The 20,486-nt window shown below is 45.4% G+C and overlaps 1 protein-coding gene across 2 annotated transcripts in view; it reads left to right on the top strand.

The window, feature by feature from the left end:
* CCDC171 (coiled-coil domain containing 171) overlaps nucleotides 1-20,486 on the top strand; it is a 242,124-nt gene that overhangs the window by 21,669 nt on the left and 199,969 nt on the right. Inside the window, exons 3-4 of one of the 2 annotated variants that reach the window (XM_063914189.1) lie at nucleotides 12,534-12,657; nucleotides 19,853-20,027. In XM_063914189.1, the coding sequence (XP_063770259.1) occupies nucleotides 12,534-12,657; nucleotides 19,853-20,027 (299 nt within the window). Of the gene's footprint in view, nucleotides 1-12,533; nucleotides 12,658-14,390; nucleotides 14,613-19,852; nucleotides 20,028-20,486 lie in introns of those variants that run through there. The other variant, XM_063914190.1, reaches the window with a different exon arrangement.

Raw genomic sequence — 20,486 nt, 5'->3', positions numbered from 1 at the left:
CAGTACATGCCTCTCTGTATTAAGCAGTTCTTTTTATCTTCACTAGGTTTTTCCATTTTATTTATTAACGGACTCTCTATTCCTGTTCATTGTGATACTTTGGGCCTGATTCAGAGGTTAATTCTACTCTGATTTGGATGCAGATTGGCAATGTTTTGAGGACTGCGCGTACATTGGAGACATAGATCACATGTTCCTTGATACAGCTTAGACGCTGGTCGCAGTGCACTGTAAGCTGCAGCATGCTTCAGGCGTATTGGAGTGGAGATGGAGAGTGTTGCACAAAACGCATGCATGTTACCTCCGCTTTACCAAAGCCATCGTCTCCGTCTTCGCTAGTCTCCGCACCGGAGATGTGGTGGACATCCTGAGTAACCTTGGGGTTACTCTGATGTTCCCGATGGTGATTACGCATGAAATGGATCTGAGAAGCCACCGCTGGGACACTGTAGCATTTGCATCCCTTCTCAGATCTGCTGCTGATGCAGCACTGATCACTTCAGCATCCTCCCCTGAGTCATGGTAGATGGCTCTGGTACTTGTCTTTTCAGGTGACACCAGAAGAGCAATTCTCAGCCAATCTCTTTTTAATGTTTGTTCAAATTCAACATTACCAAATAAATTAATTCTAGGTTAATTTTGTGATTAATTACATGACGTGCATATGCCAACAATACATAAAGTGTCATTTAAAAGTGCCTTCTAGCGACTTCTGAAATAAGATGTGGACAAATATTAGATACTGAGGGGTACATTTACTAATGTGGGAGTTTTTTGGAACTATTGCCCATAGCAACCAATCGGATTCTATCTTCTCTTCTAGAAGCAGCTAGATAAATGTTAAGTAGAATCTGATTGGTTGATATGAGCAACATCACCAGTTCTAAAATACTCCCACCTTAGTAAATTTACCCCTAAGTTTTTTTTTACTGCTTATAGCTGCCATCTGTGTGAGTGATTAACAAAGTGTTAGTGTAACTTTTGAGATCTCAATTATTTTGATTGTGGATATCCAGAGATTAAATTCTAATATTTATTATTCTGCTTTTTAGATAGATGGATATATATATATATATATATATATATATATATATATATATATATATATATATATATATATATATATATATATATATATATATATATATATAATTTATAATTCTTTTGTGATTCAATAAAGTTTATTGCATGAACTGGTTGAATACTTTATATAATTTAATGATCCACCTACTAGCTCCTAAATAAACTTCTCTACTTATTATTGATTGTAACTTATTACCACTTATTTATATAGTACACACACATTCTGCAGCACTTCACAGAGCTCCCTGCAGTTTACAATCTATGGGCATGATTCAGATTTGTACATAAAGCCAATGTTCACACAACTGAGCAATTCTAAGGAGACTGCGCACACGTTAAGGTGCCTTAGGGAAACCGCTCGCAGTAAGGAGACCTTTGTAGAGTGATTGACAGAAGGTGATGGGGAGTGGCGTCAAAAACACAGGCATGTAGCAAGCCTCTTCTACATCGATGCTGCGTATGTGTACGTAGTTGCTAAAGACTTTGCAAAGGCTCCGGTGGGCGTTTCAATTCATCTCTGGGCGGCTGCTTTACGTGCCTGGTTTAGCAAGCCTGTAGCCTGAAAAATGCGGTTACGGAATTTGGCCCTTATGTTCCCTACCACATGCACAGTATGATTAATGTTGTCAAGGGTCAGTTAACCTACTTGTACCTGGAGGAAGCCCGCGCAAGCATGGGGAGAATAAACAAACTCTACACAGGGCTGTGGTGGGAATCGAGCCCAGGACCTCAGTGCTGTGATGCAATAATGATAACCATTACACCATCACGCCTACAAATATTTGCAAATATTAACATGTTATTTAAAAGTAAACAGCTTTGGCAATAGGTGGAAGATCTGTTTCTAACTGTGCCTTTCAGTTGGTAACATTGATCAGACTTATTATTTTATATGATGAAACCAGTGCTGTAACTAGACATTTTAGCACTGTGTGCAAGAAACAGGATCAGCGCTCCCCCATATAGAAAACAGGGCCAGGGGCCTGCCTTCATTGGGAAGGGGCGTGGCCACAAAATAATACTTATTCATATTACGCTGTACAGAAGCCTCCAATATTCAATTTACGATGCACAATAGCACCACTTACACACATTACACCAGGTAGTGCCCCTGTCACACATTACGCCAGGTAGAGTCCCCCTGTTTTTTTTTTTTTTTTTACACATTAAGGTAGGCAGAGCTCCTTTTACACTTTACGGCAGGCAGAGTCCTCTTTTACACATAACTGCAGCAGAGACCCCTTTTTACACATTACGCAGGCAGAGTACTCTTTTTTTTTTTTGTATAATCTGTTTTTATTTAGGACAATATAACAGTATAAGGATTGCATCACATTTTAACAAAAGAAGAAGGAAATCGTCAGGACACAAATGAAGGTCTAATACATCATATCCTTAAAAAGTAGGGTAGCGTATCGTCCCCATCGCTGGGGGTTAGTATAGGCACTAGAGTTAGTAGGTGTTTCTGTAACATCCATCTGGTATCCTTTCGCCATCTATCCATATTATAATGCAATCATAATATCTTAAATAGCATTGTGGAAAAGTTATAGAAAAGAGAGAGGCATGAAATGAGAGTAATAGTAGAGAGAGAACATAGTGTGACCAAACTGGGGGAAGCTATCGAATTGGGGAGGAGGTGTGGTACAATCTATCTATTCGATCAATTGCGCGGTTAAATCATAGAGTACCCTTTTTACACATTATGGCAGCAGAGTCCCCCTTTTTACACATTAGGCAGGTACATTCCCCCTTTTTACACATTACTGCAGCAGAGTCATCTTTTTACACACTAGGCAGAGTCCCCCTTTTACAAAGAGAGATAGAGAGAGAGGGGTGAGGACATAGGCACAGAGTGCGGGTGAGGACAAAAGAGAGAGGACAGATTGAGTGATAGTTAGTCAGGGCATAGATACTGTACATCCGCACCCACCCTGGCCGAGGAGGTGGTGTGGTGGTACACTCTTCCTGCAGTGCTGAGTCTGGCTCTGAGCTGTGCTGCTGCTGGTGCAGGAACCCGGACTGCGTGGATGGAAGCCGGCAGGACTCCTCCTCAGTACCAGGGACTCAGGAGGGCTGCAGACCTGGCTGGTGCTTGAGGGCGGGTGGGCGCCGTCGCTGGCACTGCTGCTGCTACTCGATCTTCTCTGCTCCTCTGTCACCATGCGCAGCCGCTGGGGCTGCTGCTCCTTGATCTTCCCTGCTCCTCGGTCTTCTTTCACAACCGCGTCCGCTCCCAGAATGCCGTGTGCGATGCTGGTGTGGGCGCAAAATCATTCTGGGAAGGTGGGGGGTAGGGGGAGAGGAGATGACAGAGAAAGGCGGTGGGAGTGTTAAGTGGGAGGTGGTGCTGCTCAGCACACAAGGGGACAGCCTGACCGGCCATGTATATAATTTAGCCACATTTTATGTTCACCGCTCTGGAACTGTCATGCCGCCTACTATATTCAGTGCAGTGGCTCCCGGCTGACACCGCAGCGCACCGGGGGACTTTTCATCACCAACCAGATGCGCTCCCTCTACGCATGCGCTGTGTGTAGAAACTGCAGTTTCTGTTTAATTTTATGAATGGTTGCTATGTACTAATAGCCTAATGCAGGAGATTATACAGAAATCTCAGAAGGCTTATTTGTGCTGCAGATCAGTCCCCATTATTATCAGTGGGAGCTAGGTTCCACCCCCTACATTCCAAACTCCAAAAAGAGAAACCTCTTTAGCTGCCGTAGACTTCTATAATCCTATTGAGGCTTTCTTGCAGAAGAGGGAACTTCCGATCCCTCTCCCGCAGCCTCTGGCCGGCTCCCGTGCCTGGCGCTGTGTGCTTGTGCAGTGTCAGATTCCCCAGGGGAATCCTTTACAAATGTGACAGACTCCTCCAATATGTCTGGGAAGTAATCTGTATCGTGACAGCTATTTGTATTTAGAAAGAAAGAGAAAGAAAATATTCCTGCTATGCACAAAACTTAACTCGCAGGGACAGCGGTAGTGATAACTTCTGTCCCAGCGGGGATGTTTTCTTTCAAAATTTAAATATCTGTCAAAATACAGATTGTTACTGCCACAATTATTACATCGGGCCTTATGGGTCTATTTATCATTGAATATTTGTGGCGTATACCCTAAAGACACCCACAAACATTAAAGATCCCCCTAATGTATGAAGGAGGGACCACAGCCTATATCTTCTCTAGAACCCTCCCCGGCAGCAGTGGTACTTGCACATGCACAGATAAGACCTGGCTCCCTATATAGAAGGGAAATAATCTTTTTTGTGATCATTTTCCTTCTTTACACAGCTCAGGGATGGGCTCCTGTCTCTCCATGTGATTTTAGTACATTAGGGTAAATGTTAATCTTTTATTGCTGCGAATAGCGATAACAAATTCTATTTATCTGGTCTAAAACACGGGGGGGGGGGAGTGGGAGGGGGGCACCGCTGCAGCAGGGAGAGCAGGAACCCAGCGGCAACGTCCACCCGGCTCCAGCAAGCGAGGTCCCGCTTGCTGGAGCTGGGTGGAGGCCGCTGTGAGCCTCCGCTGCTGCAGCCGCTGCTCCCCCGTCTCCTCCTCTCCTCTCCCGATCTGCTCCATCTCCTCCACTGCTCCCCCCACCGCCGCAGACATCTCACCTCCGGCGCCGCTGACCGCTCCCCCCTCATCTCCGGCGCCGCTGACCGCTCACCCCCGCCGCCGCTGACCGCTCCCTCTGCTGCTGCTGTCAGCGCACCCGCAGCGCTGACAGCAGCAGCAGGTCAGGAAACGGCCAAATCCGACAGTCGGATTTGCCCGCTCTTTTGAATAGGGGTTGTCTGGTCCATTCTGACAACTGCATGTCTGAATGGACACTACTCTTATTGAATATACCCCTTAGTCTCCAACACAAATGTCTACTCCGAATATTGAATTTTTGATATATTAATAGTAATATTTTATTATTGCAATATATAATTATTTACTACTATGTGATCTTCCTGACCTTTATAACCTTTATTTCTCTATCGTCCTAAGTGGATGCTGGGGTTCCTGAAAGGACCATGGGGAATAGCGGCTCCGCAGGAGACAGGGCACAAAAAAGTAAAGCTTTTACCAGATCAGGTGGTGTGCACTGGCTCCTCCCCCTATGACCCTCCTCCAGACTCCAGTTAGATTTTGTGCCCGAACGAGAAGGGTGCAATCTAGGTGGCTCTCCTAAAGAGCTGCTTAGAGAAAGTTTAGCTTAGGTTTTTTACTTTACAGTGAGTCCTGCTGGCAACAGGATCACTGCAACGAGGGACTTAGGGGAGAAGTAGTGAACTCACCTGCGTGCAGAGTGGATTTGCTGCTTGGCTACTGGACACTAGCTCCAGAGGGACGATCACAGGTACAGCCTGGATGGTCACCGGAGCCGCGCCGCCGGCCCCCTTGCAGACGCTGAAGAGAGAAGAGGTCCAAAATCGGCGGCTGAAGACTCCTGAGTCTTCATAAAGGTAGCGCACAGCACTGCAGCTGTGCGCCATTTTCCTCTCAGCACACTTCACACAACAGTCACTGAGGGTGCAGAGCGCTGGGGGGGGGCGCTCTGAGAGGCAAATAAAAACCTTATTAGAGGCAAAAAATACCTCACATATAGCCCACAGAGGCTATATGGAGATATTTAACCCCTGCCTAACTTCAAAAATAGCGGGAGACGAGCCCGCCGAAAAAGGGGCGGGGCCTATCTCCTCAGCACACAGCGCCATTTTCTCTCACAGAAAAGCTGGAGAGAAGGCTCCCAGGCTCTCCCCTGCACTGCATTACAGAAACAGGGTTAAAACAGAGAGGGGGGGCACTGATTTTGGCGATATTGTATATATATAAAAGATGCTATAAGGGAGAAACACTTATATAAGGTTGTCCCTATATAATTATAGCGTTTTTGGTGTGTGCTGGCAGACTCTCCCTCTGTCTCCCCAAAGGGCTAGTGGGTCCTGTCCTCTGTCAGAGCATTCCCGGTGTGTGTGCTGTGTGTCGGTACGTGTGTGTCGACATGTATGAGGACGATGTTGGTGAGGAGGCGGAGAAATTGCCTGTAATGGTGATGTCACTCTCTAGGGAGTCGACACCGGAATGGATGGCTTATTTAGAGAATTACGTGAGAATGTCAACACGCTGCAAGGTCGGTTGACGACATGAGACGGCCGACAATCTATTAGGACCGGTCCAGGCGTCTCAGAAACACCGTCAGGGGTTTTAAAAAACGCCCATTTACCTCAGTCGGTCGACACAGACACAGACACGGACACTGAATACAGTGTCGACGGTGAATAAACAAACGTATTTCTCATTAGGGCCACACGTTAAGGGCAATGAAGGAGGTGTTACGTGTTTCTGATACTACAAGTACCACAAGAAAGGGTATTATGTGGGAGTGAAAAAACTACCTGTAGTTTTTCCTGAATCAGATAAAATAAAATGAAGTGTGTGATGATGCGTAGGGTTACCCCGATAGCAAATATTGGCGTTATACCCTTTCCCGCCAGAAATTAGGGTACGTTGGGAAACACCCCTTAGGGTGATAAGGCGCTCACACGCTTATCAAGTGGCGTTACCGTCTCCAGATACGGCCGCCCTCAAGGAGCCAGCTGATAGGAAGCTGGAAAAATATCCTAAAAAGTATATACACACATACGGTGGTTATACTGCGACCAGCGATCGCCATCAGCCTGGAGATGCAGTGCTGGGTTGGCTTGGTCGGATTCCCTGACTGAAAATATTTTATTCATGTAGAGCATTTAATAGGATGCATTCTATATATATGTATGTGAGATGCACAGAGGGATATTTGCTCTCTGGCATCAAGATAAGTGCGTTGTCCATATCTCCCAGAAGATGTCAGGGACACGACAGTGGTCAGGTGATACAGATCCCATACGGCAGATGGAAGTATTGCTGTATAAAGGGAAGGAGTTATTTGGGGGTCGGTCCATCGGACCTGGGGACCACAGCAACAGCTGGGAAATCCAACCTTTTTTACCCCAAGTTACATCTCAGCTAAAAAAGACACCGTCTTTTCAGCCTCAATCTTTCCTTTCCCATGAGGGCATGCAGGCAAAAGGCCAGTCATATCTGCCCAGACATAGAGGTAAGGGAAGTAGACTGCAGCAGGCAGCCCTTTCCCAGGAAAAGAAGCCCTCCACCGCGTCTGCCAAGTCCTCAGCATGACGCTGGGGCCGTGCAAGCGGACTCAAGGTGGGGGGGTAGTCTCAAGAGTCTCAGGGCGCAGTGGGATCACTCGCAAGTTGACCCCTAGATCGTACGAGTATTATCCCAGGGGTAAAGATTGGAGAGTCGAGACATCTTCTCCTCGCAGGTTCCTGAAGTCTGCTTTACCAACGGCTCCCTCCGACAGGGAGGCAGCATTGGAAACAATTCACAAGCTGTATATCCAGCAGGTGATAATCAAAGTACCCCTCCTACGACAAGGAAAAGGGTATTATTTTTCCACACTATATTGTGGTACTGAAGCCAGACGGCTTGGTGACACATAGTCTAAATCTAAAATGTTTTGAACACTTACATAAAAGGTTCAAATCGAGATAAAGTCACTCAGAGCAGTGATAGCGAACCGGAAAAAAGGGGACTATATGGTGTCCCTGGACATCAAGGATTACCTCCATGTCCAAAATTTTGTCCTTCTCATCAAGGGTACCTCTGGTTCGTGGTACAGAACTGTCAATATCAGTTTCAGACGATGCCGTTTGAATTATCCACGGCACCCCGGGCCTTTTTACCAAGGTAATGGCCGAAAAGATGTTTCTTCAAAGAAAAAAGGCATCTAAATTATCCCTTACTTGCACGACCTAAAAAGGGCAAGTTCCAGAGAACAGTTGGAGGTCGGAAGAGCACTATCTAAAGTAGTTCTTCGACGGCACGACTGGATTCTAAATATTCCAAGAATCGCAGCTGTTTTCCGACGATACGTCTGCTGTTCCTAGGGATGATTCTGGACACGGTTCAGAAAAAGGTTTTTCTTCCCGAGGAAAAAGCCAAGGAGTTATCCGACCTGTCAGGAACCTCCTAAAACCAGGAAAGGTGTCTGTACATCAATGCACAAGAGTCCTGGGAAAAATGGTGGCTTTTTACGAAGCAATTCCATTCGGCAGATTCCATGCAAGAATTTTCCAAAGGGATCTGTTGGACAAATGGTCAGGGTCGCATCCTCAGATGCACCTGCGAATAACCCTGTCGCCAAGGACAAGGGTATATCTTCTGTGGTGGTTGCAAAAGGCTCATCTATTGGAGGGCCGCAGATTCGGCATACAGGATTTGATCCTGGTGACCACGGACGCCAGCCTGAGAGGTTGGGGAGCAGTCACACAAGGAAGAAACTTCCAGGGGGTATGGACGAACCTGGAAAAGTCTCTTCACATAAACATTCTGGTACTAAGAGCAATCTAAAATGCTCTAAGCCAGGCGGAACCACTCCTGCAAGGAAAACCGGTGTTGATTCAGTCGGACAACATCACGGCGGTCGCCCATGTAAACAGACAGGGCGGCACAAGAAGCAGGAGTGCAATGGCAGAAGCTGCCAAGATTCTTCGCTGGGCGGAGAATCACGTAATAGCACTGTCAGCAGTGTTCTTCCCGGGCGTGGACAACTGGGAAGCAGACTTCCTCAGCAGACACGATATTCACCCGGGAGAGGGGGGTCTTCATCCAGAAGTCTTCCACATGCTAATAAACTGTTGGGAAAGACCAATGGTAGACATGATGGCGTCTCGCCTCAACAAGAAACTGGACAAGTATTGCGCCAGGTCAAGAGATCCACAGGCAATAGCTGTGGACACACTGGTAACACCTTGGGTGTACAAATCAGTATATGTGTTTCCTCCTCTGCCTCTCATACCAAAGGTATTGAAGATTATACGGTGAGGAGGAGTAAGAACAATACTAGTGGCTCCGGATTGGCCAAGAAGGACTTGGTACCCGGAACTTCAAGAGTTGGTCACGGACGACCCGTGCCCTCTACTTCTGAGAAGGGACCTGCTACAACAGGGTCCCTGTCTCTTTCAAGACTTACCGCGGCTGCGTTTGACGGCATGGCGGTTGAACGCCAGATCCTAAAAGGGAAAGGCATTCCAGAAGAAGTCATTCCTACCTTGATTAAGGCAAGGAAGGAAGTCACCGCGAAACATTATCACCGCATTTGGCGAAAATATGTCGCGTGGTGCGAGGATCGGAGTGTTCCGACGGAGGAATTTCAACTGGGTCGTTTCCTACATTTCCTACAATCAGGATTGTCTATGGGTCTCAAATTGAGATCTATTAAGGTTCAAATTTCGGCCCTGTCAATATTCTTCCAAAAAGAATTGGCCTCAGTTCCTGAGGTACAGACTTTTGTTAAAGGAGTACTGCATATACAGCCTCCTGTGGTGCCTCCGGTGGCACCGTGGGATCTAAATGTAGTTTTAGATTTCCTCAAATCCCATTGGTTTGAACCATTGAAAAAGGTGGATTTTAAATATCTCACATGGAAAGTGACTATGTTACTGGCCCTGGCTTCCGCCAGGAGAGTATCTGAATTGGCGGCTTTATCTTATAAAAGCCCTTATCTAATCTTCCATTCGGATAGGGCAGAACTGAGGACTCGTCCGCATTTTCTCCCTAAGGTGGTATCAGCGTTTCACCTGAACCAACCTATTGTGGTGCCTGCGGCCACTGGCGACTTGGAGGACTCCAAGTTGTTGGACGTTGTCAGAGCCTTAAAAATATACATTTCAAGGACGGCTGAAGTCAGAAAATCTGACTCGCTGTTGATACTATATGCACCCAACAAGTTGGGTGCCCCTGCTTCTAAGCAGACGATTGCTCGTTGGATTTGTAACACAATTCAACTTGCTCATTCTGTGGCAGGCCTGCCACAGCCTAAATCTGTTAAGGCCCATTCCACAAGGAAGGTGGGCTCATCTTGGGCGGCTGCCCGAGGGGTCTCGGCATTACAATTCTGCCGAGCAGCTACGTGGTCGGGGGAAAACACGTTTGTAAAATTCTACAAATTTGATACCCTGGCAAAAGAGGACTTGGAATTCTCTCATTCGGTGCTGCAGAGTCATCCGCACTCTCCCGCCCGTTTGGGAGCTTTGGTATAATCCCCATGGTCCTTTCAGGAACCCCAGCATCCACTTAGGACGATAGAGAAAATAAGAATTTACTTACCGATAATTCTATTTCTCGGAGTCCGTAGTGGATGCTGGGCGCCCATCCCAAGTGCGGATTATCTGCAATACTGTACATAGTTATTGTTAACAAATTCGGGTTATATTGTTAAGGAGCCATCTTTAAGAGGCTCTTTCTGTTATCATACTGTTAACTGGGTTTAGATCACAAGTTGTACGGTATGATTGGTGTGGCTGGTATGAGTCTTACCCGGGATTCAAATTGCCTCCCTTATTGTGTACGCTCGTCCGGGCACAGTACCTAACTGGAGTCTGGAGGAGGGTCATAGGGGGAGGAGCCAGTGCACACCACCTGATCTGGTAAAAGCTTTACTTTTTTGTGCCCTGTCTCCTGCGGAGCCGCTATTCCCCATGGTCCTTTCAGGAACCCCAGCATCCACTACGGACTCCGAGAAATAGAATTATCGGTAAGTAAATTCTTATTTTTTACTTTATAACTTTTAGATGTTAAGGGGGGTAAAAGATGACATCGCTTCGTGTGTAGGGGTGCTGGCGACAGCTATCGCCGGTGCTAGATTGGCCTGCATGCAGGCACAGTCTAGCAGGCCGCTCATTTCACCGCTGGGTGAAATGAACGGCCCTCCGTGTCCGTCCGTCCCCTCTCTCAGCACATCGTGCTGTGCTGAGTGGGGGGAGAGATGTGTGCTGTGCGGTTCGCTCAGCACACATCTCCCTCCACATCTCCCGTCAGTACGGCCCTTTAGTTCTTGCTCTACTGCCTAAGGCAGTGGTTCTCAATCATGGCGCCCTAGAGTATCAGAATATTTTTCATGGCACCCCTAGGCCAAAAGTTTCTTATTGAGAGATTTTAGAAATAAAATATTTAATTAAGTAGATTATGTTTATATGTCATCCTAAGGTTCAGTTATGTGGTGAGGGACAAGATTTGCTTCTGTCTGTCCACTTATTATAGATTGACAGCCACCAGCACTGGTTTTGCCCATTACATTGACCATAAGTAATTTGAATTGGTCCTGGACCACCAACCCAAGGCACCCCTGCAAGTGTCCTGAGGCACCCCAGGGTGCCACAGTACACAGTTTGAGAATCACTGGCCTAAGGCCGTAACTTCTTTTCTCTGTAAGATGTAGTTATTGTAAAAAAGAGCCCCCAGAAGAAAGACTTGGCACGTTAACCATATGATGTGGGTATAATATTATGTTATGTCACAGTGGTAAGAAAATGTTTTAAAACCACTTTCAGCTGTTGTCAAACATGGCGATTGTCTCACATTTAGGAGACTTGTATCAACCACTATACAGTATATTTCCCTAATCTCACAGACACTAATAGAGGACAAAAAGCTGACGTAACAAACTTTCATGTTATACTGTGTTTTCTTGTTATATCAATCCTTTAATAATATCACCCTCTCCAATGTGTGCATTCCAATGTATGGCATTTTCTTTATAGGCTCTGTCACACAAGTTGCAGTATTTCCTGTGTTAAAAAGTTATATTACCTAAAGTGATTAACCTCTTTATAGAAAAAAAAAAATGGATGCTGAACCAGTGGCTTCCAATAAGAAGCCTCACTGTCTTTGAATACAACTCCTTTCTATCTCAACCCCCTCCTAAACACCGCACAGTCTCCGTTCTCTAAGAAGCTGGGGCATTTCAAATGTCATGTCTTGACTGATTGCCATCCCTGAGTGATGGGTGGTAGAGAAGCACTACCTTACCAAGAAATGTATATTTTATGAATATACAGGTTGAGTATCCCTTATCCAAAATGCTTGGGACCAGAAGTATTTTGGATATCGGATTTTTCCGTATTTTGGAATAATTGAATACCATAATGATATATCATGGCGATGGGACCTAAATCTAAGCACAGAATGCATTTATGGTTCATATACACCTTATACACACAGCCAGAAGATAATTTTAGCCAATATTTTTTATAACTTTGTGCATTAAACAAAGTGTATCTACATTCACACAATTTAATTTATGTTTCATATACACCTTATACACAGCTGAAGGTCATTTAATACAATATTTGTAATAACTTTGTGTATTAAACAAAGTTTGTGTACATTGAGCCATCAAAAAACAAAAGTTTCACTATCTCATTCTCACTCAAAAAGTCCGTATTTCGGAATATTCCGTATTTCGGATATTTGGATATGGGATACTCAACCTGTATAAAAGGCAGCAAGCTGGCTGAAGTTAGCTACACATTTGTGTTCTATATTCATGTGCAAAAATAGTTTTACTTGCTCTATAAACATAGCACTTTGTCAATCAATTTGCAGACCAGTGTCACTCAGGCATGTCAAGGAAGAACTTTCTGATATGAGTAACATCTCTGAGCTCCGCTGCAAACTCAACAAGGCTAAATCTGAGAGTTTAGAACTGGCGATCAAGCATAATGAAGAGGTGAGTTATTGTCCTTTACTTTCCTCTTGCATTCATTCTTCCCCCCCCCCCCCCCCCCCCCCCAAGTATTATAATGTTTTCCCAAACCAATTTTTTTAATTTTAGATTTTCTTAATAAATCCAAACAACCAAATATATATATATATATATATATATATATATATATATACAAACAAAGAACCCAGCACTCACCAAAGTAAACTCACTTATCCTCAACAATTCAATAAATAAATTATGGGGGTTTAGTTGGTGGATTGGCCAATGCACGGAAGCCTGCATACCGATTTTCAAGGTACCCCACCTTCATGCAGGTCCTACACTATCACAGAGTCTTAAAACCTGACTACTTCACTGCTGTTACACACATCATCTGCCTGCTAGATTTAATGTGTACCTGCCACAGACTTTATGGGGTATATGCAATAGCGGGCGAATCGCGGCATTAGATCCGCCTCTGTGTGATTCGCCCGCTATCGCCAGCCGCAGCCCTGTCGCCGGGACGCTGGTTTCACTATATTCAATGAAAAAACGATTCGCCCCTCCCGCAGGCGGATCCAGGCCAATCGGCGAGCAGTGGGCGTAGTGAATTCGCCTTCCTGCCCAATGGCTGGAACGGTAAAATCAGGGAAAAAAATGGCGTGAGGTCCCCCCTCCAAAGCATAACCAGCCTCGGGCTCATCGAGCTGGTCCTGGTTCTAAAAATGCAGGGGAAAAATCGGGCAGGGATCCCCCGTATTTTTAAAACCAGCACCGGGCTCTGCGCCTGATGCTGGTGCCAAAAATACGGGGGACAAAACGAGTAGGGGTCCCCCGTATTTTTAACACCAGCATCGGGCTCCACTAGCTGGACAGATAATGCCACAGCCGGGGGTCACTTTTATGCCGTGCCCTGCGGCCGTGGCATTAAATATCCAACTAGTCACCCCTGGCCGGGGTACCCTGGGGGAGTGGGGACCCCTTCAATCAAGGGGTCCCCCCCCCCCCAGCCACCCAAGGGCCAGGGGTGAAGCCCGAGGCTGTCCCCCCCCATCCAATGGGCTGCGGATGGGAGGGCTGATAGCCTTTGTTGTAAAAAAAAGATATTGTTTTTTCCATTAGTACTACAAGTCCCAGCAAGCCTCCCCCGCAAGCTGGTACTTGGAGAACCACAAGTACCAGCATGCGGGAGAAAAACGGGCCCGCTGGTACCTGTAGTACTACTGAAAAAAAAATACCCAAATAAAAACAGGACACAGACACCGTCGACAGTAAAACTTTATTTCATACGTCGACACACACATACTTACCTATGTTGACACGCCGACTGCAACGATCTCCGACGATCCGAGGGTACCTGTCAAAAAATTATACTCACCTTCCAGCGTCCGTCCAGAGGTCCAGGTCCAGTGGTAAATCCACGTACTTGGCAAAATAAAAAACGATCAGCGAGCCATACGTACTAGAAAGGAGTGTAATGTTTTCACATTACACTACTTTCTCCCGAATGCCGGGACATCACGTGACTCCTGTCACTGACGTCCCTTCAGCCAATCAGGAAGCGCTACTTCCGTGGCGCTCAGCTGATTGGCTGGACGCCGTCTGTATTCTGACAGCGCCTTGCAAAGCCGCTCCATTACTTTCAATGGTGGGAACTTAGCGGCTAGCGGTGGGGTCACCCGCCGGTCACCGCTGACCGGCGGGTGACCTCACCGCTAGCCGCTAAGTTCCCACCATTGAATATAATGGAGCGGCTTTGCAAGGCGCTGTCACAGCGATCAGCCAATCAGGTGAGCGCAACGAATTTGCGCTTCCTGATTGGCTTAGAGACCTGTCAGTGACAACTGTCACTGTCAGATCTTAATCGTGGAAAGGTGACCCATGTGTCAACATGGGACACCTTTCAGTCCGTTATGGAGCGGGTAAATGCGCTTTCTTTTTTTGCCAAGTACGTGGATTTATCTCTGGAGCCTGTTGAGGTGAGTATATTGATCTTTTATTTTCAGGTACCTTGGGATTCTACATGGAGAAGAGGACCGATGTCGGCGTGTGAACATAGGTAAGTATGTGTGTGTCGGCAGTGTGTAATAAAGTTTTACTGTCGACGGTGTCTGTGTCCTGTTTTTATTTGGGTATTTTTTTTTCAGTAGTACTACAGGTACCAGCGGGCCCGTTTTTCTCCCGCATGCTGGTACTTGTGGTTCTCCAAGTACCAGCTTGCGGGGGAGGCTTGCTGGGACTTGTAGTACTAATGGAAAAAACAATATCTTTTTTTTACAACAAAGGCTATCAGCCCTCCCATCCGCAGCCCATTGGATGGGGGGGGACAGCCTCGGGCTTCACCCCTGGCCCTTGGGTGGCTGGGGGGGGGGGACCCCTTGATTGAAGGGGTCCCCACTCCCCCAGGGTACCCCGGCCAGGGGTGACTAGTTGGATATTTGATGCCACGGCCGCAGGGCACTGTATAAAAGTGACCCCCGGCTGTGGCATTATCTGTCCAGCTAGTGGAGCCCGATGCTGGTGTTAAAAATACGGGGGACCCCTACTCGTTTTGTCCCCCGTATTTTTGGCACCAGCATCAGGCGCAGAGCCCGGTGCTGGTTTTAAAAATACGGGGGATCCCTGCCCGATTTTTCCCCTGCATTTTTAGAACCAGGACCAGCTCAATGAGCCCGAGGCTGGTTATGCTTTGGAGGGGGGACCCCACGCCATTTTTTTTTTCTGATTTTACGTTCCAGCAATAAAAAAAAAAAATATTATTTTAAAAAATATATAAATAATATTTGTGCCTCCCCCAAAAAAAAAAAAAAAACCTAATCCCTTCTAATATAAATAGATCTACTATTCCCAAAAAAAAAAACACAAAAAAAAACATGTTTAAATTTTTTTTATTGGTTTTCACCCTCCAAAGTGTGGCGGAAGGAAAATCGCGAATTTGCTGTCTAAAAGCACTGCAGGCGAATTTCCAAACTTGCATTGAATATGCTGGAGGCGAATTGCAGCATCTGTACCATTGCAGAAAAGGCGAATTCGGAAAAACGCGAATTGAAAAAAGGCGAATTTTGACGGGCCGTTTTTTTGCGAAAAATGACTGCACTGCATAGGCGAATTGATTTTTGGAGGCGAAAACGGCCCGGAATTCGCCTTTTTTGCCGATTCGCCCGCTATTGCATATACCCCTATGGCTTTTAAAGGCACACTAGTCACCTATTGCACTGGCTCAAAGATGATTGCTAAGGAACAGCTGAGACAGGTTCAGGATAATAAAGTCCACACAGGGGTGCATGAGAAAGCTAGTGGCCACGGTTAATAAGAGCTAACCATAGATTAACCCCATCGTATACACACAGAGAAAAAACCACAGCACTCACCACACCAGAAGCGGAGCACAGCTATGCACTTACCTTATCCTGAACCTGTCTCAGCTGTTCCTTAGCAATCATCTTTGAGCCAGTGCAATAGGTGACTAGTGTGCCTTTAAAAGCCATAAAGTCTGTGGCAGGTACACATTAAATCTAGCAGGCAGATGATGTGTGTAACAGCAGTGAAGTAGTCAGGTTTTAAGACTCTGTGATAGTGTAGGACCTGCATGAAGGTGGGGTACCTTGAAAATCGGTATGCAGGCTTCCGTGCATTGGCCAATCCACCAACTAAACCCCCATAATTTATTTATTGAATTGTTGAGGATAAGTGAGTTTACTTTGGTGAGTGCTGGGTTCTCTGTTTGTATTTATTAGAGCGATGTGGTCATGGGCTACATGCACCCCGCCCTGTGAGTGGTAAGTACAGCGGTGGAGAGTGCTGTGTTACATGCACCCCACCCTGTGAGTGGTAAGTACAGCTGTGTACCCCGCTTTTGTGATGGAGAGTGCTGTGTTACATGCACCCCACCCTGTGAGTGGTAAGTGCATAGCTGTGCCCCGCTTCTGGTGTGGTGAGTGCTGTGGTTTTTTCTGTGTGTGTGTGTATGTATATATATATATAATTAGTGCCCTTTCCTTGGTCAGCCCAAGGAAAGTGCACTGTAACAGTTACAGGATTTTATCGTTTACAGACACATGCAAATATTGGAGTGAGAAACCTGCTTAGATAGCTGACAATCTAAAGCACAGGTTCTCAAACTCGGTCCTCAGGACCCCACACGGTGCATGTTTTGCAGGTCTCCTCACAGAATCGCAAGTGAAATAATTAGCTGAACCTGTGGGCCTTTTAAAATGTGTCAGTGAGTAATTAATACACCTGTGCACCTGCTGGGTTACCTGCACTGTGTGGGGTCCTGAGGACCGAGTTTGAGAACCACTGATCTAAAGCATAGGTTCTCAAACTCGGTCCTCAGGACCCCACACAGTGCATGTTTTGCAGGTAACCCAGCAAGTGCACAGGTGTATTAATTACTCACTGACACAATTTAAAAGGTCCGCAGGTGGAGCTAATTATCTCACTTGTGATTCTGTGAGGAGACCTGCAAAACATGTATCGTGTGGGGTCCTGAGGACCGAGTTTGAGAACCTGTGATCTATAGAAAAAGACTTGAGTGAGGGAGGAAACCTGTTCAGTGGCAGGATAGTAGATCAGATTGTGGTGTCAGACTTTCTGAAAGATCTTGGTGGTCATTCCGAGTTGTTCGCTCGCTAGCTGCTTTTAGCAGCATTGCACACGCTAGGCCGCCGCCCTCTGGGAGTGTATCTTAGCTTAGCAGAATAGTGATCGAAAGAGTAGCAGAACTGCTACTAAATATTTTCTTGCAGTTTCTGAGTAGCTCCAGACCTACTCCTAGATTGCGATCACCTCAGTCCATTTAGTTCCTGGTTTGACGTCACAAACACACCCTGCGTTCGGCCAGCCACTCCCCCATTTCTCCAAACACTCCCGCTTTTTTCCCTGACACGCCTGCGTTTTTTAGCACACTCTCGGAAAACGCTCAGTTACCACCCAGAAACGCCCCTTTCCTGTCAATCACTCACCGATCAGCAGTGCGACTGAAAAGCGCCGCACGAACAGCAAAACTGCTAAGTTCTTAGTTAAATAACTAAGCGCATGCGCGCTGCGTCCCATGCGCATTTAGCAACAAATCGCAGCATAGCGAAAATCGGCAACGAGCGAACAACTCGGAATGACCACCCTTGTACCATAACATATAGTGGGTGCAACACAAAAGAGAATGTGGAGTGATAAGCCGATCAGAGAAGAAAAAGAGCTGGTGTGCGATACTAAACGTAGGCTCTATCTGTTAAGGTGAGTACGCACTTAACGATAAATTAAGCGGCGTCGCTTATTTTGACCCTTCCTGAGCGACGTAGTTTACGTTATCGGTAAGTATGTATGCCGCCGCCGAGCGATGCGTGGGTCGTTAACAACCCTCGCTATCGGCCGTGCATGCGGCTCAATTTGGACTGTCGTCCACAAACTGCATACACGGCCTGGCCGTGGCGTGACGTCTATGAGAGATATCGTTTGCATAACGCTCAGTGTGTACGTACTGCTGCTGATTGCCCCGGCAGGGAAGGGAACACACTAGGCGATGTTGCTCATAGTGCACATCACCTAGTGTGTACCCACCTTTAGAGTACTTGTGATGAGGGAGATGATGGAAGGAGGTGTGAGATGGTCTAGGGCTTTCTAGTTTTAAGGCTGAGAGTTTGAACTTTATCTTCCTGTCTGTGTTGCGGAGCCATAGAAGAGACAGGCAGTGAGGTAACACTTGGGAAGCAGGCGGAAATGTATATGAGCTGATCCAGTGTAGTCACTGGTAAACCACAGAAGAGTATTGTAGTAGATACTACAATACAGACTGTTAGACTGTCACAAGAGTGTCTGAGTTAGCAGAGTCAAAAATGATTACTAAGCAGGCGCCAAAATGTTACTGTAATCTCTGAGTATTGGCACAATGGCTATCGGTATGTTATTAAGTTATAGGGACAATAACTAATGTTTCTAACTTATTTTCCCTGTTTTATTCTTCAGTTTATTAACTAGATGAGGCAGTCTTCATTTTCCCTGACTACCTTATTAGCAACACGGATAAAGTATAGCATGGATATCACAGAAGATAAAATGCCAGGCACCTTTAGAATTGTTTCACTTGATCTGTATGTGTTTATTAGCTTAAAGTCTGATCTCCTCTGCAGCGGCACAGACTTATACTTGCTCAGTCTCATCTCTGATGTCCCTTTTGTTCTATCAGTGATTTCTACCTTTATCAGTTCAGAAACTTTGGCTTCTATATTGAGTTATACACGTTTACATAGATGACAGATTATGGTGATTGGGTGCCCTGTGGTTGACAGCTCAGCTACTGACATGGCTGTATTAAATGTACACTTTTCCGCATTGACTCAGCATAAAGCCCAGTCACCACTAATGTATATTTTATGAATGGCAGATAGGAATTCGTTTTGCAGAATCTGTTTATTTGCGCACAACTGCTCTATAACTTTTAAGGCATGTAGCTCTCAACTTTATATAGCAGTTATCTGGATTGAGTGTGTATGCTCTTGCCTTCTACTCCAGTATAGTATATATCCATGCTACAAATCAAATTATATATATATATGTATATATATATATATATATATATATATATATATATATATATATATATATATATATATATATATATATATATAAATTCATTGATTCATTCACTCTTTTCTTTTTCCTCACCACTTTCTAATCACTGTATGCAATCGTACTGTTTCTACTAGTGCACCCAGGCCAGAGACTCTAAAGCTGGGTATTCAACTATGTGATGGTGCGAATCAGCAGCAGTGCATTGTAATGATGCATCTCATCTGCTGTACACTCTAAATGAACCGCTGTGTGACGGCGCAATGTATCCTTACAGGCTTTATGTAGCTACACCCAGTTTGGCTGTGGAATCGTCACATTGGACATGCAGCACATCTAATTGGATGATTCAATGATCAGCAGTCGGGAATGATGGATCGGTTGTACGCACTATATGATGTAGCGTTCTGATCCGTGTTGGGACAATATATTGTATTTTATATGTTATAGAGTTTACCCAGCTGAAGAGCCAGTAACCTTACAAACAGCTACAGTACTAATGGACACTTTGTGCATAATGTGATCCCCAAAATAAGTAGCAAATTGCATGCTACAAAAAGTTAGATTGAGTGATATTTTTTTTTTTTATTGTAAATTGATGCATACTATTGACATTGATATTGGTATTGTTACTTTTTATTTCATTTCCTAGTTGTCATCTTGTGAAAGCCGGTTTGCCAAGCTACGGTCTGAGTTTGAGAAAGGGGAAGCGATTCGCCAGGGTCTAGAATATGAGTTGGCAACGGCAAGACAGCAGTTTAGTAAAGAAAGAATGGCACTGGAAGAGGAGAAAGCAAACTCCTTTAGAATACAAGAGCATTTTAAAGGTAAAGCAATATTCCACTTCTTACAGTGAGCTATATGAAGGGGATAGACATTGGACTTTATACACAATGCACAATGTGAGAGTTACGGATGTGGCCTCATACATCATTGCTGCAGTTGCCCATACAGACCCTGTTGGCGGGCCAGGTCCTGTGTGACCCTGCTTGTGCTGAGCATCTTTTTCACCTGAAAATGAGTCTGTCGCAATGTGATGCTACTAGGATGCACCAGGAGATTGTGCTGATTAATTAGATATGTGACACTTTTATATCTGTGTATAGGAAATGCTACAATAGAGCAGATGTGACTTTTTTTTTCCATGCCAAGTTACGTTGTGCTTAGTATACAGACTCAGTCGCACACAGATATAAGTGCTACATAAATTAAAGTGTCACAAATTTACTGGTGTGTCCTGGTCACATCACATCACAAAGAAGATGCCTATTTAGTTGAAAAATACA

This window comes from Pseudophryne corroboree, chromosome 1, assembly GCF_028390025.1.
Source record: "Pseudophryne corroboree isolate aPseCor3 chromosome 1, aPseCor3.hap2, whole genome shotgun sequence".
NCBI lineage: Eukaryota > Metazoa > Chordata > Amphibia > Anura > Myobatrachidae > Pseudophryne > Pseudophryne corroboree.
The sequence above is the reverse complement of the archived record's forward strand: the minus strand, read 5'-3'. Positions and strand labels throughout refer to the sequence as shown.